The sequence below is a fragment of the Ursus arctos genome, unplaced genomic scaffold, assembly GCF_023065955.2.
Source record: "Ursus arctos isolate Adak ecotype North America unplaced genomic scaffold, UrsArc2.0 scaffold_2, whole genome shotgun sequence".
In the NCBI taxonomy this organism is placed as follows: Eukaryota; Metazoa; Chordata; class Mammalia; order Carnivora; family Ursidae; genus Ursus; species Ursus arctos.
Window position 1 is genome coordinate 26,180,393 of NW_026622874.1, and position 16,398 is coordinate 26,196,790.

Below are 16,398 nucleotides of genomic sequence, written 5' to 3' on the forward strand. Positions count from 1 at the left end.
TTAAAAGTGTTAACATAAGGGGATCAGCCTCAAAGCACTGGGGAAACTCTGAACACGTCTAAATCTATGTAGAAGGAAAGCTCAACTTCTAAGTCATTTGCATCTCATACCTGTAGACAGGCTGTTGGGACCCTCACTACGTGACATCCCTAGTGTTGGACACACACGCGTGTCAGTGTTGCGCCCACGAAACCCCAAGCCCAGCCTGTTCCCGTTATGGCCCCGGCAGCCACCAACACGTGCCTGAAAGTCAGACCCACTAGATGCCTTGCTCTTTGACCCCATTCTCAGACCAAAATGCCCCATGAAAACTACCAGGAACCACACTGAGGCAGATCCGCCTGGGTCTGGATACTGGTTACCTATCCCTGTGCATACAGAATTTTTTTCTATCTCAAAACTTTTCTAGGGGCACTTGGGTGGCTCAGTCGGTTGGGTGTCTGTCTTGGGCTCAGGTCATGATCTCAGAGTCCCTGAATCCCAGCATTGGGCTCCCTCCTTGGTAGGGAGTCTGCTTCTCCCTCTGCCCCTCCCCCCACTTGTGCTCTCTCTCTTTCACTCTCTCTCTCTCAAATAAATAAAATCTTAAATTTTTTTTTCCTCCTTGACAAAGAAAATGTTCAACCAATTAGTTACCGAGTTCCTTGCCAAACAGTTCCGATGTGCCCAGCAAAGTACTAAGCACACAACAGCAACAGGATTTCCATCAAATAAGGGGAAATGAGTAGGACACAGGGTAAGACCATGGATTCTAGAGCCAGCCTGCCTGGGTTTGAATCCTGGCTCTGCTTTTTAACCTTCACCAAATTACTTCGCCACTCTCTGCCCCTGTTAAAATGGGGTGCGGGGGTGTGATGATAATAGTACCTGGTAGGATTATTGCGAAGAGTAATTGAATCAATAGAGGTAAGAGTGAGCCAGTATACAGTAGGTGGTCAATAAAGGTTTGCTCTTATAAGGGGATAACTGCAGTAACCAGGTGTTGATGTGGTGCTGTTGCGTGTGGCTGAGGGGAAGGAAAGTTAGGGACCCCGTTCATGGACTTGATCTCATTGGGCCCTCCCAGGAATCCCTGCATAGATGTCGGGACCCTCCCGCAGAGGCTCAGAGAGCGCCCCACACCAACAGGGCAGCTCCGCCAGGGCTGGGGGCATGCCTGTCTGCCTGCAGGTAGTGCTCCCTCAACTGCAACTACACCCCTGCCTCTCTCGGGGTCTATCAGGACTGGCACCCCTGGAGCGGCAGGGAAGGGGAGGGGAGCAGGGGGCCTTAGCCCCGGACAGATCTGGAGACGTACAGAGGAGACTCTGAGGAGTGAGGCGTGACTCATCAGGGGCTCCTGCAGTGTGACAGGCCAGCCCGCCGGGGGGTGGGGGGAGGGGGACAACTCTTGTAAAGAAGGTCATTAAGGGCAAGGGGCACGCGGTTCTCCGGCCCGCGTTTGCATTTGGAGCGGCCGCGGCTGCTGAGCCAGGGGCTTGAGGAAGGAGGTGCGGAGCAGGATCGCGTTACGATCGCTCCGGCACCGCTCTGCAAGGGAGGGGAGAGAAGACCAAGGCCCCCCGCGCGGGGCAGCGGCCGGCGGACGCCCCAGGGCAGAGCAGCGGAGCCCGTGCCCACCAGCGGCGGGGGGCCCCCGTCCCTGGTGCCACCGTCTGCCCGCGGAGCCCCGCCGCGCGGGCCCTCGAGGACGCGGCGACACGGCCCGCTAGGGGCGTCTTTGTGTGAGCGGGCGGCCCGAGTCCCCGGGCCGGGTACCTGGACGCTCAGTGACCCTTGGAGAAGCCGGCCCGAGAGCCGCGGTGCCCGCGCGGGGCGTGCGCCAGCCCGCTGCCTCCCGCACCCCACCCCGCTGCGGGGCCAGAGGGCGCCGATTCCCACCTAATTGTTGTCTGGCCCGGCCTCCGGGGGAGATACGGCTATATTTCTCCTCCCAGCCGCAAATGCAGGGGGATGAGGGCGAGGATGTGTGCTCATAAAATTTATTTCGAGCAAGGTAGCTACCGGGAGCCTTAATATGATGAGTATTCAAGAGAGAATACATTAAGGCTAACGTATGCAGGGGAGGGTAGGCAGCGGAGCTCTGGAGGCTTGGAGACAGAGACAGCATCACGCTTAGGAACAGCACTAAAAGCAGACAGACAAGCCATTTCAGCCTCCAGCTTGCAGGGATGCTTCCTGCTGGGTCCGTTGCCTGGTGCTGCCCAAACCTGGGCTTCTCTGAGGCCTTGGGACCAAACGGAAGTCCTCGAGTTCAGCAAAAATGTGAGGGACATTCTAAGGGCGCTTTTTAAGTTAAAAAATAAAACCTTTCACACTGTATTTCAGTGTAGATTTTGAGGGGGGGTGGCATTTTTAAAAACAAAGATAACATAGAAATGATTTGGGAGATCCATTATATACCAATAATGGTAAAAACCAAATGTCAAGAGCCTGTTATGAACTCTGCCAGGTCCTGGATGTATACTAGCTCAATAATCTGTGCCACTTGGTGAGGGAAGTGTTCTTATTCCCATTGTAGAGATGAGAAAACTGAGCTTGGAGATGGGAAGCCAAGTGCCTGAGGTCCCACAATGGGGGAGTTGGGATTTGAACCAAGAGCCTATGCTTAAGGTAGGCTAACCCCACCTGAGAGCTGGAGGGATCTGGACGTGCCTCACCTGGCTGGCTCTACCTCTGTCATTTCATGGAGAGGAGGTGGAGGGAAGAGGTAGCCTCAAAGCTGCTCTGCATACAGTGACAAGGGAGTATATGAGCCACTGGCCTCTTGTGCTCCGTAACAATTGGGCAAATGGAAATGTTTGAGACATGCATTGGATCCTGTAGACAGAGTATGCATGTGTTGTACAGGATGGACACCTAACGCCCAGACCGGGGTGGGAAGCAGAAGCCCCTGCCCTGCTGGTCCCCTCCCCCCAGCTGCAAGGTGCCAGCTTGTTGATGGCATCTGTCAAGTTCAGATTCATCCCTGCCTGTGAGGGGGTGGAGACCAGTGAACTCAGATCCCACACTTCAGGTGACAGCACTCCATGTAATTATTTTGATTAGTGTGAAATGTAAGCTATCTAGAAATTTTTCCAGGAGCAATGACATAAGCCTTTTTTTCAAACTACAATAAATGATTATTATTTTTAAATTCAGAGAGCCTGAACAGGACAGAGGTTATATAGGTCTCCTACCTGAAATAAAGTTGTAACCAAAATTTCCAAGGAGCCAGAAGATCTCCAAAGTCCCTAATCACAAGATTCCACTTTAAAAACTGGAATTTAAGCCGACCCTGGGAGTCACTAAGACAGAATTTAACCTCTAAACTCAGTTTCTGATGAGGTGTCATTTCACTTAAAATGAAAATCTTTATCTTATCTGCACACAAAGGTTCTTTGGTGATGTTCTTTGGTGATGGAGAGTAAGCTCAGCCATGAAAAGACAGCAAAGCCCATAGAACAGCCAAGGAATCTGGGGAGATGTTGGGTCACAGGGTACAATGCCCTCCCCATCGGCAGGGCCCAGAGGCTTCTGTGAGTCCTGCAGAGTGACGTGGCTCAAAGCACAGACCTAAGCACAGTGAGAGCAGCTACATAGGCAGGGAGGCTCCCTTGGACACATCCCAGGACACCCACACCCACACAAACACATACACAGTCAGACAAACCCACATATTCACACATACTTAGTACACACACAGACCTAGAACACACACACATATACATGCTAATACACATAGAGAAACACACAATCACAAATAAACCAAAATACACCGCGACACACACGAAGGCACCCACATAATACCACAGTCACACAGACATACACACGTTTGCACACACTCAGACATACACTTGTAAAACACACACTCGTAGGTACACAAGCCCACATATACCACAGTACTTACACTCACACATGCACACACACATCCTCACACACAGGCTGAGGTATCGCCATTCTGGAAAAAGGCCAATCCTTCTGAAGCCGGCTCCATCTCTGAAAAGGAAGCCATCTCTGAAGGAGGGAGCTGTCCAACCCGGGAGCCCTGGGGAAGTGAGCACTGAGCGCTATGGAAAGCTAGGGCGAAGGGAAACATTTTGTTCAAATACTCTTTGGAAAAACTACTGGGAGAATTTGAAAGTTTTCAGTTCTGCTTAGAGTTTAGATCTTCAAATCTTTAGGTCTGCCAAATTGTTTATAAGAAATCCCAGATCAGAGTCTGATAGACCTGGGTTCAGATTTCAGTCTACCACATACACGATGTCAGACAAATTGCTTAACCTCTTTGAGCCTTAGTTTTCTGATCTGTAAAACAGAGGTGGTAACACCGGTCTCGCAGTGTCTCGCAGGGTGGCCGTGTGATCACATCAGACGAGTATAAAACGCCCAGCCCCATAATGCCAGTGCCCAGCTCAATGGTAGCTCCCTTTCCACTCTTCATGACCAGTCACCAACAAGATGAATTTATATATTTAAAGTATATTAAATATACTTTAATATATTATGTTTCCTTATTTCCCAATATAATTTCCCCCTCCCTCACTGACCTCCCCCGACACACACAAAACACTCAAGACTCTCCTCCATCCTCCCCTTTCTAATCAGCATAATCCCAGAATATGAATTGCGGCTAATGTAACATTACAAGGTTAAGTCTTTTTGGAATAAAGAAATCTGGCAGACTACTTCCTCCACCGAATGCGGGCAAATTTGTGAGAAGGGGGGGGGGGTGGGTTAGGACCACCAACCAGCTGACGTCACTTCACTTTTGCTGTAATGTATTCAGGTAAGAGTGGATTGAGTTCATATTAACCATTGAGGATTCTAGTATTTTGGGGGGGAGGTCTGTAAATGCCCAATGGAAAAGTAACTATTTCTTATTTGATGAGAAATGGCTAAAAACCTTTTTTTTTTTTTTTGCCTGCAGTCTTCTCTACCTCTTCATCAAGGAAGCTTACAAACCCATACCATGGTGCCCAGCCCTCCAATCACCTGAAATACTGTGGTGTGGGCACGAGGGGCTTAGTTTTCAGAGTGGTCCATCCAAAAATGGATTCCATTTTAAATCCCCAAATTCCTCCATTAGTGAAGTTTCAGAAAACTGGCAAGTAGAGGGGGTCAAAATGTCTGATGTGGTCTGTGGTAGACCAAATCACCCCCTCCATGCACACCCCTCCCCATGACATCTAAAAAAGTATTGTGTGTTTTTATTCCCCACTCGCGTTTCTTCATTTCCAAGCAACTGCTCTCAAGGAACCGGGGGTCACCATGAAGCATTTCAGAGACGGTTTGTGTTTGTTTGTTCGATCGATTTTAATTCTTTGAAAAATGGTGTTTTCTATCTTTCTGGTCACAGAAGAGCAACAAGGTGAGGAAAACATTTTTTTTTTTCCACTAAAGAGACTAAAACTAGAACCAACACACTTGGCAGTAACTTCTAAAATGTATTGAAGAAAAGTGCACCTTTCTGGGAAAATGTACTGGAATTTCCACATTTCTAATGGAATCCTAATGCTGATGAGTATTTTGATATTTTTAAAACTAAGTTATTTCATGTTATTAGGAATAATGTTCATTTAACCATGTCGTGAGATCGGATTAATATTTTGTAAAATTTGGGCTTTGATGCGCCACCTTGGAGCCCCATGAGACCCTGCTTTTTAAATGCCTTTTGGACAGAGTTCCTCTTTTGGTTTCAGAATTTGACTGGACAGCCTCATGCCAACGACAAAGTTTTCCTTGCTTCTTTCAAGACAGAAGCCAGGGTCTACGTTCCAGTGCTCCGGGTGGGGTGGGCAGATAGATCCCAGGACACTGACACTCCCGGGAGGCTTGGCCCCTCTTGGGACGCCCAGGAGCACTCCAGCCTGAGGGCAGCTCCGTCTGCAAGATGGGAACCTTGGTCCTGGTCTTTAAGATTGCCAGCACTCTGAATTTTGCCGAGGACTTGCAAATCTGCAAGTTCTCTTAGCTTCTCAGCAACCTGTGAAGAGTGAACCTCTACATTTAAAAGTGCTTCCCTGAAGGGTACACAGTTGGGGGCCAAAGTGCGGCTGGAAGCTTCTTTTTTTGTCTGGGACAGGTTCTGGGGTTGACTGAAGACCAAGGCTTCGAACAGGGCTTAAGAAAGCCTGTGGCTTTCGCTCCAAACCCTTCTGCTGGTGACTTCACTCGAGAAGTAAGTAGTTTTGGAGCTCATCTTAAATAACATTTTGGCCAATATATGTTTCCCAAACTACATAATTTTATTTATTTGTTAAGTTTCTTTACCGACTACAAACTGAAACAAGAAGCTAAGTGGGGCTTTGAGGAAACACATATACGATTGAAATATTGTGCAAAATATTGTTTTTCTTAGAATTCTCCATTCCTTCCCCACATATAAGGGGGAGAAAACCACAGGTTTCCCTGAGTAAGTAAGAAGGAAGCCAGTTTCAAAAAGGCAGACTAGGGAAAGCCCTCTCGGTGGGGGTGGGTTGGGACTTACTGATTTAGGCTGGGAGTGACTAATTCTAAACTGTATCAACATATGGCCACAGGACGTACCAAGCATGACACCGTGCCTGCTGAAACTCATACCTAGCTTCTGGAATCTCCAAGTCTAAGAATTATAACAGGTATAGTTAAATTAATTAAAAGTTCTATTCCTGGATCTATATTTCACAAATAAAACTTTCCACTTCAAAGTTGCCACCATCACCACTGACAATAAAATCCTGTTTTCTGGTCCCAACTCCCCTTTTCAATCACCTGATCATTGTGGCTGAAGGCACCGGAACCGAGGACGGTTCATCTCTGCAGTCCACATACAGGGTGGGCCTGAAACTCAGGCTGTGTTTTACATGAAAATCATGACTCTGTGTGTCTGGGTTTTCTCCTCCCTGGCTCTTTATTTTCCACCTCCCTACTAAGGACGATTCATTTTTATTGAACAATCTATAGCTTCCTTTTTCATATTTTTCCCTGTTCCAAACCCATGTATCTTGAAGACACCGTAACATAATTTTCCCAAATACTTTATACATTTCTTCATAACTTAGTAAGAATTGTCCCATAAGCAACATAACTGAGGCACAAAATTCTAATATTAATTCTTCAAAACTTAAGAAGAAAAGGTGCGTGTGGTATTTTGTGATGGTGGTGAAGCATTAAATAGAGCCACACGAATCCTGAGAAAAGCTTAATTAAAAAAAAAAAAAACAACCAGCATTGAATTTAAGGTAAATCTCTATTATAATTATATTTGCTTACATACTTGAAAAATACATCAACCTACACGTCTCATCTAATTTCCAGTCTTTCCTAGTTTGTGTGTGTGTGTGTGTGTCAACGAATGACTAAAAACTAGAAAAAAAGTCAGAAAAGTCTTCTCATGTAAGAAATGACCGTTCCTAATGTTTTTTCCCCTCCACTCGTCCTTCAGAATCCTCTTCACCAGATTCCTGTTTGTTTCCCTTCGTGGTCCGGGGTCCCTGTGACAATCTCCTTTGTTCTTTTTCTGCTTAGGCAGCTCAAAAATATAGTAACCTTTTCAGGGTAAAGATCAAATCCGAAAGTATCCTGGAGACAACTTCAATGTTACCATTTGAAGGCTGAATTTGGACAACATTTTAATAGGAGTCCTGTAGTAAATAGAATACATAATGTAAATATGTATTTGCAGGTATAGGATTATCTTCTAGATTAAATATTGACACAGAATTAATGTTCTTTGGTAGGATATCGAATATTCTCCGTGATTGCAAATAAAACAGAAAGTCACCTTAAACAAATCCATGACAGTCTACGGAAATGCTGTAAACACATCTCTGTTTCCACCCCATCTTTGCATTTAATCACTGCTAACTCTCCACAATGGGTTTTTCTGATGTCTCATTCCGTAGCAATATTCCATATGTTTGGCAACCTCTCCCTCATAATGAGAAACTTTCAATTAATTTGGCTGCAAGTTTTGTCTCTATTAAGCTATTCCCAGAACCCATCCCTTAACCCTCTAACATTATAATTAAAGTAAATTATACTTTAAAGGCATTTGGGGGTGAGATACCACAGTAAAACATCTGTGGCTAGACCCAGACTGACGGAGGGAAGGGGGCTGAGGAAATCTGAGAAAAGAAATCCGCCAAAATAACAACAGGACTTAGGACTGGCCTCCCAAGATGATTTTCCAATCCACCATTAATACAGTTAACCTGAAGTACATTTTCCAAGGGAGAATCAATTCCAATTTTGCCGATTAAACCCAACCCGTCCGCCTACTCCCAACAGCAGTGCCTCAAAATGGCTCATCTGTGCTCCATTTTGATCAGGGCTCCTGTAGAATTTAAGACCTAAAAAAAAAAAAAAAAAAAAAAAGGCAAAATCTCACTGCAGCATCTATACTTTAGATGACTTTTTTCCTACCACAGACAACAACAGCCCAGCTCCTGGGCAGTTTCTTCTGTCCTGGACCCAGAAACTGCCCTTCCTTCTAAGTCTCCTAAAAAAAAAAAAAAAAAAAAAAAAAAAAAAAAGGTGAGGGACCCCATCACCCTGCAGCCTGCCAAACAGTCAACCTCTAACAAAATCCCTGTGCTGTGAATTCGCGCAGGACCCCATGCGCTGCCTTACAAAGACCTCACAGAAGAAGGAAGTAAGAAGTAAGGAAGGGAAGAAAGGAAGAAGAGAAAGACCGAGGATAGACATGTAAGCCACAATGGAATTTTACGAACAGCAGTTTGCTCACATCTGTGTTGTGGGCATTGTTAACACTCATTCCAGAAAGAGAGAAAAGGGAGAAAAAAAAAATCACAGACGGAAACCTGCCCTCCCCGTCCCCACCATCTCCAAACCCAGCCTCTGGTGCTACCACAGCAAACGGCTGCTTGTCTGTCTCCAACCCTGCTTCCCAAAGTGGATAGTACTATTCCTTTCGTCCTGTCTACAGCCAAACTGTTTCCTAATCTCTACCATTCCAAAGCTTCTCAGCTCTAAGCCTGATCAATTTCCCTAAATGAAAGCAGTGATAGAAGGTCCCTCCATCCAAGGCCACCAACCCTCCCCATCCACAACTCTTCAATTTGGAGGAGACAAGTCTCTCAGCCAGAGAAATCCACCAAATATCCATCATTGCTGACCAAAACAAGAGGCTCAAAGCAGTCTTCTTAACAACCTGATGGAAAGGTTAGCCCCTGTTAACTAATTTTCCATCCCCGGAGGACTGCAGGTGCAGCCCTCCCTCCCCTTCCTCCAGGCCTGCCTCCTCAGCTCGGGGGTCCCTCTGGGTTCTGCCTGCTAATGCGGTGCTAAGTACTCACTAATTGACTGTAGCACACAGTGAAAGGGCACTAAATCCGAGGCAAATGGGAAGTTAGGACAATGGGAATATTTAGGACTTGAGGCTGTCTACACCTGGTCAGCCGGGGTCATCAGGTCACTGTTCAAAACCCAAGACGCCCCTGTGGGCTGTGTTTTGTCTACTCCCTGGAAAGAAATTGCTTTGCCGGTTTCCTGCCTCCCTCGCCCCCACCTCACCTCTAGGAGGACTCGATTTTTAAAAATCGACCCTGGTATTTATTTGCAGTGGTGTAGGCGGTCTCCAAGACGTCTTGAGGACTCACGTTGCTCTAATCCCCTGAGCATTCAGCCAACATTCTTGCCTTAAACCCGCTTCGTTTCTGGCGTGTCAAGAGGGAGGTACACCTAGCATTTGGTCTTCCTTCAACTTCCTGACGCGGCCGGTCTTATCCCGCCCCGGCCTGGCTAGTCATTCCTTTCCTTCCTGGTTAGTTCACCCTTCAGATCCCTTTAAAGGACATTCACTCTGCCGTCTAAAAAAAGTAAAAAACTAAAACTAAAACACAAAACAAAAAAGTCCCATCCCGGATGAATCCAACCTCTGAGCGCCACAAACCGAAGGCTGCGCTCCGTCCCCGACCGGCCGCGGCTTCCTCCACACGCAGGAGCAACCTGCTGCCGGCGCCTCCGCCGCGCACAGTGGCACCAACGACCTCCCCAGGTCGAATTTAATTTACTGCACCCGCTGCCCAGGTAGAGACCTCATCTCTCTTGAGCCCGCCACGTTTCGAGCGCTCGTCGAGGTCCGCTAAGCGCTGGGAGCAGGGACAGGAGCCGAGGCTCGAACCCGGGGAGGGCGCGCGGGGTGCGCGGAGCGCGGGGACCCGCTGGCTGCCTCCGGGATCCGTGCGTGAGGAGCCTCTGCCCAAATGGGAAAGAAAATGCTTTCCAAGGGTTAAAGTCCCGGAAAGCCTTGGGCCGCTGGCGTTGGGAGATTAGTTTTGTTTTCCCAAATGCTTGGCGAGAAATGGGTATGGGGAGAAAGAGAGGTTTCGGCCCGGTTTCCCTTGGCTGGACACGCTGTCGGCGTTCCCGCTTACCGCGCCTCTCCCCGCGGGGAAAGTCTCTGCCGCCGCTCCAAAAGGGGCAGGAAGCGGGACCCAGGCGTGGCCGGTCCCCGCTCGCAGGGGCCGCTCCGAAGAGTAAGCCGAGAACCGGCAAGGTGGATGGAGGCGGGCAAGGGCAAAGGGCAAGGGCCGAGGCGCAGGAACGCTGAATGCGGCGCGCGCAGTGGACACAGAGGTCGCCCGCGCCTTGCACCCTTCGCGGGCCCGACCTCTACGTCGGGCTGCGGGACGCGGTGTGCGCAAAGCCGGCTCTCCCAGATGGGCCGTCCTGTCCGCACTCGTCTCCACGGGCAAGCCCTCAACAGCCGGGGCACGCATTGAGCCAGCGCACAGCACCCGCAGGTGCGCCGCAAACGCCTGTGGAGGGAATTCATCGCCAGCTCGCTGGGCCACCCAGACCTGCGCCTACTCGCGGCGCGGAGGAGCTCTGCCCCTGTCGCGCGGGGGTCACGCAGGTCGCGCTCCCGGACCCAAGGCCGCCGCTCCCGCCCAGCCGCGCCTGGCCCTGGTTTTCCACGAGCCCGCACGGCGGCAGCCAAGCGAGGAAACAGCTCGAGTTGGGTCCTGCCTCCTCTTCTCAGTCCCGACTTTCCCTCTTTCCCGGGCACTGGGGACCGCTCAGTGCAGACCTCCGCCCCTCACCCGCCCCGCCTGCCCGCTCCTTGTCCGGGTCAAATCGTTAATTCCGCTCCCTCCGCGCACCGGGGCCGCGCCCTGCCAAGGAGGGCTTCCCTCCGCCCTCGCCGCCCTCTTTGAACGAGACAGTGGAACGCCAGAGGTCGGAGCCCGCTCGCCCCTCGGGCGCCCTCGGCCACCCGGCTCCGCAACAAGGCGCAGCCATGGTCACCCGGGTTCCTCCAAATTCCCCTCCGGGTGGGGCGAAGCTCTGGCTCTAGGCTGGGGTGGGATCCTCTAGGTGAGGGAATCTGAATCCCCAATCCGTGAGGCCAGAATCTGCCGGCGGGGACAGCCACCAGTCTGACCTTTAAAAGTTGGCTCGCGCCTGACAATATTTTTGTGACGCGGGGAAGGAGATTTGTGGTGCCCGGGGCTGCTGTCTGAATTTCTGTATAGGAATCTGAATCAATCAATATCTCTCTGTCTCTCCATATATATAATATATGGAGATATATATCATATAATAAATTTTTTCCCTTGTTTTTCTTTCCTGCACCACCAGAAAAGGCAGGAATGGAAAGAAGCTCGAATCGCTGCTCCAGAGTTTGAGAGAACTCCTGGCCCGGGAAATGAGTCCGTTCCACCCCTTAAGAAATAGTCTGCAAGACGGATGATAAAGTCGGGAACGAGGACTCTGACACAATGGGTGCTGGAAGATTTACCCCAAGCACCCGCAGGAGCCGGGGAAGAGAAGAAAGTGTAGTGAGGCGTCCTAGAGAAGTTCTTCACCCAGATCCTACCACATACGAAATCAAATACCTTTCGGGGGTAGCTGCAAGAAGTAGATACTTTAAGAGATAAGGGTGGGATGGGAGATGCCCTGGAAATGTTCCCCATTTATCACTCCCTGCCTGGACCCGGGGGGTGGCTCCTTTCTGCTGCGGGGCTTGGCCAGCCCTCCAGCCAGCAACCTGGGGGCCCTCGGTGCCCCGAGAAACTACGTGGGAGATAGGCCAAAACCGAGGGCAAGGGGCGGATAAAACGCCCACCTCCCTGCATGTCCCTCACTGTTCTGAGTCATGTGCAAGAGAGGCCAGTGGGGCGAGATGTGTGGGGAAACTGATGAGTTCAGGGAGGAGAAAGGTTCAGTTCGAGGGAGGATGGGGAGGCGATGGTCCACTCCAACGCTGCCCTCCGGTTGGGACCTGAGAGAGTTAGGACCTGGCGTTTCTACAGCCCAGAAGCAGATGGCGGGGGAGACCCAAGCAGAAGCAGGTTGCGGCCAGAATGAGAGCGACACCTGCGATCCTAATCGTAGGCCAGGTAGCTGAGACCCTAAAGCCAGCTTTAGGACAAGGTCCCTTTCTGAACCTATCCACCTAGCCAGAAACAAAAGCACCCAAGGCCCTGGACTCATGCCGGACATGACCTTCGCCCGTGCTGGAAGAGACCTTGAGGGTGCAGCCTCACACAAACAGCGTTCCTGCCACACAGAGCAAGGAGCTGGGGGTTTTCAGTTCCTTAGAACACACCGACCGACCAGAGGCAGGAGCTGGGCTGCCCAGCAACCCCTCCAAGATTTAAGGGGGTAAGCTCTACCTCCCTACCCCAGGTTGCTCTCCCAATCTCTCCCAGACTCCTCCGGCCCCATTCTTCTCCAGCTTCCTGCCCCGGGCTCATGCCCCTCAAACAGATGAAAATCCTCAAGCTTGTCTTGAGAAGACGAGCCGAGCGTGGGCCCCATCGGGCGGCCCGGAGCTGTCGAAGCAGGGAGGCTCTCATCAGCCCTGCAAGCAGAAGGACGGTGACCGCGCTGACAAGTGGGCCTTGGAGCCAACAGTGGTGGGAGGCGGGCATCAGAGAGAAGGAATAAGCCCGCCAAGAGAGAATTTATTACACCACTTGGTCAATGTCTTCCTTAAGGGAGAGCACCTCAACCACCCCCCAAAAGAATATTCTGACTGCCTCCGAAACAAACTGGATTCAAACTGCTAAAACGCCAGGGCACCAGAGGGACCCAGGTTGGGGGATCCCTACATTTGTGACCCGAAGGGCTCCGTCTGTGGTGGCTCAGGGTAAAGAAACCAAATACGCCTGTGTGTGTGCCCCAGGGAGGGGAGTGATGGGGGGCAATTCAAACCTTCCAGTTGTGGGGTTGGAAGAACTGCTGCCAGAGAGCCTTTCTGTTGTCTCCTCTCTCCCAAGGTTTAAACACCCACAGGCCTGGGATGATCCTTCCTCTTCCCTGAGGTCTAAGGGCATGTACCCCACCCCCACCCCCACAGATGTTGTTCCCCCTGTGGATCCCATGTTCCAGAAGAGAGAAGGTGGTGTGTATGTGTGTGAGGGGACCACATCCCACCTATGCCCAGTTCTCTGTACCAACAGGTAATGGCCATCAGCCACATCTGCTGAAAGGGGATGAGTATGTTCCATGCACACCTCCCCCCCAAAAAAGCTGGACTCCAAGTCTTCAAGGATTGGGCCCCTCAATATTGGCCACTGCTTCCTTCAACAGGCCCCCGAACCAGGGCAAGACAAAAGGAAGGGCAGACCAGCCCCTCCTAGTTCGCCATTGCCTCTGCTGGGCAGCCCTGGGATGAGAGTCCCATTTTCTACTTCATTGAGTTCTCCACAGTTGGAACCCAGACTCGAGCCCCGGTGAACTGTAGCTCTGAAGGCAAGTTCTAGGCATTTTAGGAAATCGAGTTCCTGACGTGGAAATCAAAGTTGTCTCCGAGTAAGAGAAACAAAAAGTGAGACCATCCAGGAGAATGTGCTGAGCATCCCAGGAAAGGCTGTCAGAGCAAAGCGCACTGCCCTTCTTTGCGGTCCTGACAGGCCACCTACGGACCACAACTATTAAAGCGCAGACGTACTGGGTAACAAGGACACGAGTCACACACGCGCCTTCCGCCCACTCACACGCTCCCCTCGAGCACTCAGAGCTACAATCCGTCTAAGGGCTTGGAGCTCCTTTGCCAGGGTCTGTGTTTCTGTTTCTGCAGGGGCTGAGAACCTACTCCCTCCTTGCCTGTGTGTGGTGGGGTGGGGGCAGTGAGGGCAGCGGCGAACCCCCAGAGCCTTCTACAGACACATCTCGGTCAGCAGGAAACTTCCCAAGACGCGGTGCAGACGTGGAACTGTTTGCCAACAGTTAAGAGGAAAAGACACAAAGGATAACTGCAGGATACAGTCAGATAACAACCTACATAGGTTTGGGTGAAGCTCTTCTCTTCCAGTTCCTTCTCAAAAACTTCCCAGCGAAGCCCAGGACACACGCTCTCCAACCTGCCCTTTGAGGTATGGCCCAGGGAGAATCCCTGCCGCGGAGAGCTGGGGCGCAGGAGGGCGCAGCCGCGCGTCCTCCTAGTTCATAGGTAGACAGCATTATTTTATTTGCTTAAAATAAACCTCGAGGACGGAGCTACTGCTCCACTAAAGAAATCGCGGGCAGAAGCACAGTCCCTTGCCAAGCGGAGTGAGGGTACCTTTCCCTCTCCACGGTGCGCAGGGGTGTTCCGCAGAGCCCGCGACCCTGTAGGGAGGACTCACTAGGCTCGCGCCGTGCGCGCGTGATGCCCCGGGACCTGCTCCTGCCTCCGCACAGATTCTCCACCGAAGACTCTGTTTGGGAGTGCGGGACAGAGACAGATTCCCTCCGGGGAAACGAGCGCGCACACCCTAACACACGCAGAGACCTGGATATAAACACGCCTCGAGCTCCCGCAGTCTTGCTAATATCGGGCGCGGGAAAGAAAAGTGGGTGGGCGACCAAAGCGTTCAAATACCCTATGGGCATCCTATGTGTCTCTCCTGCTGAGTCCAAGCCGCCTGGAAAGTATGTCCTCGCGTTCGCAAAGGCTGTACCCCGAGTTCACAACTTCGTCCCGGCGCTTCTCCCTCCCCTGCATTCCTCAGCTAGCTGGAACATGGCGAGTCGACTTCCTCACTAGAAGCAGGCAGTCCCCAGCGGCGCAGGCTGCGGGCGCCGCGGGCAGCAGCGGCTGAGGACGCACCAGGCGCGCACGCCCAGCGCGCGGGGACAGAGCGTGTGGCCTGGGCTTCCGCGCCGCCAGCCCCGGGGGCGGGGGACGCGCTCTCCAACTTCCCGCCAGCTGGGGTGAAGTTGCACTAGCGGTACTTCCAGCTTTGACCGTAACCCCAGAAGGGAGGATGATTTACTGGGACCACCCAGCCCTCAGGCCTGGCCTGCAGTTCGTCCCATGGTGTCCCCAAATAGCACTCTCCCAACGCTCCTAGAAAAGCCATGGGCTGGAGATGCGGGGTTCGGTACCCTCGGCTGGCCTCGAGCACGATCGGGAGGCTTTCACTTTCGGCCCCAAAAGCCAAGAGCCAGGCCCTTTAAACGCACTCTGGCCAGTGCCCCTGCCCTGTGACCGCCTCTGCGCCGGGGCCGGCGGCCCCTCGCCCCGCCCGGCCCCTCCGGTCCAGGCTACACGCAGCGTCCGACCCGCCCCGTACCCGCCAAGGCTGCTGGTTGTCTTGTTATCAAATTAAATCAGCGAGAAAGGGGGGTGTCTTACGTTGCATCGGCACACCAAGCATCTCCGGGAGCCCCTTGACAGCCCCCTCCGCGGGGACAGCTGCGCTCTGCATCATCTTGGAGCGAGAGCCAGGGAGTCGCAGTCTACGGAGATCTCTTGCTCTCTCGCTTAAGCTGGATTCAGAAATTTGAAAATAATAATAAAGACCCAACCAGGCCGCCGAAGTCACGGTGGAAGCCGGACCCTCCGCCTCTCCGGGAGGATTCCACAGGCTGGCTGGCCCCCTCCCCCCGCCAGTCCTCAGTCTGTTTCAAATCCCTTTGATCTCGCTCTCCGGGGTAGGTGCACATCCCGGGTTGAGGAGACGCTGTTGCTGCAGCTCTGGCTTTTTTCCCCTCCTCCTTCCCCCGCCCGCTTCTCTCCCCCTCCCCCTCCACCCTTCGCGTGCCGGCCGCTCGGGAGGCCGCGGTCACCCAAGCATTTTGATTCATTCACACTGCAGGAACGGCCGTGACGTCGCTTTCCGCAGGGAGGCCCGCCCTTCAGCCAATCCCCACACCCGGCAGCGGGCCGCGGACCCCGGCGGGAGTGGGGGGTCCCGGCACCCGGAATGTGGAGGGCCGCGCATGGGGGCGGGGCCGCACAGAACAGGGCGGGGCCTCGCGGGACGTCGCCCCCCACCCCCGCCCTGCGCTCCACCGTGCGGGCTCGCGCCCCGGGTATAAATACTGCGGCCGGTTCGGCCGCGGCAGCAGGTGCTCTTGGACGGCGGAACCCCGGGCTTGCGGGGTTCTGCGGGTCCTGCGGGAGTTTCGGAACTGGTCGGCGGCTCATGTCCCCACTGCCCCTCCATTCGGACCAAGGGATGGGGAAGGGCGTGGCAGACC

The 16,398-nt window shown here is 52.3% G+C and overlaps 1 protein-coding gene across 1 annotated transcript in view; it reads right to left on the reverse strand.

Annotated features, from left to right (window-relative positions):
- LHX4 (LIM homeobox 4) overlaps nucleotides 1-15,626 on the reverse strand; it is a 39,570-nt gene extending 23,944 nt beyond the window's left edge. The window contains exon 1 of the mRNA XM_026509157.3: nucleotides 15,551-15,626. Coding sequence (XP_026364942.1) covers nucleotides 15,551-15,626 — 76 coding nt within the window. The remainder of the gene's footprint in view (nucleotides 1-15,550) is intronic.
- Nucleotides 15,627-16,398: the final 772 nt, after the last annotated feature.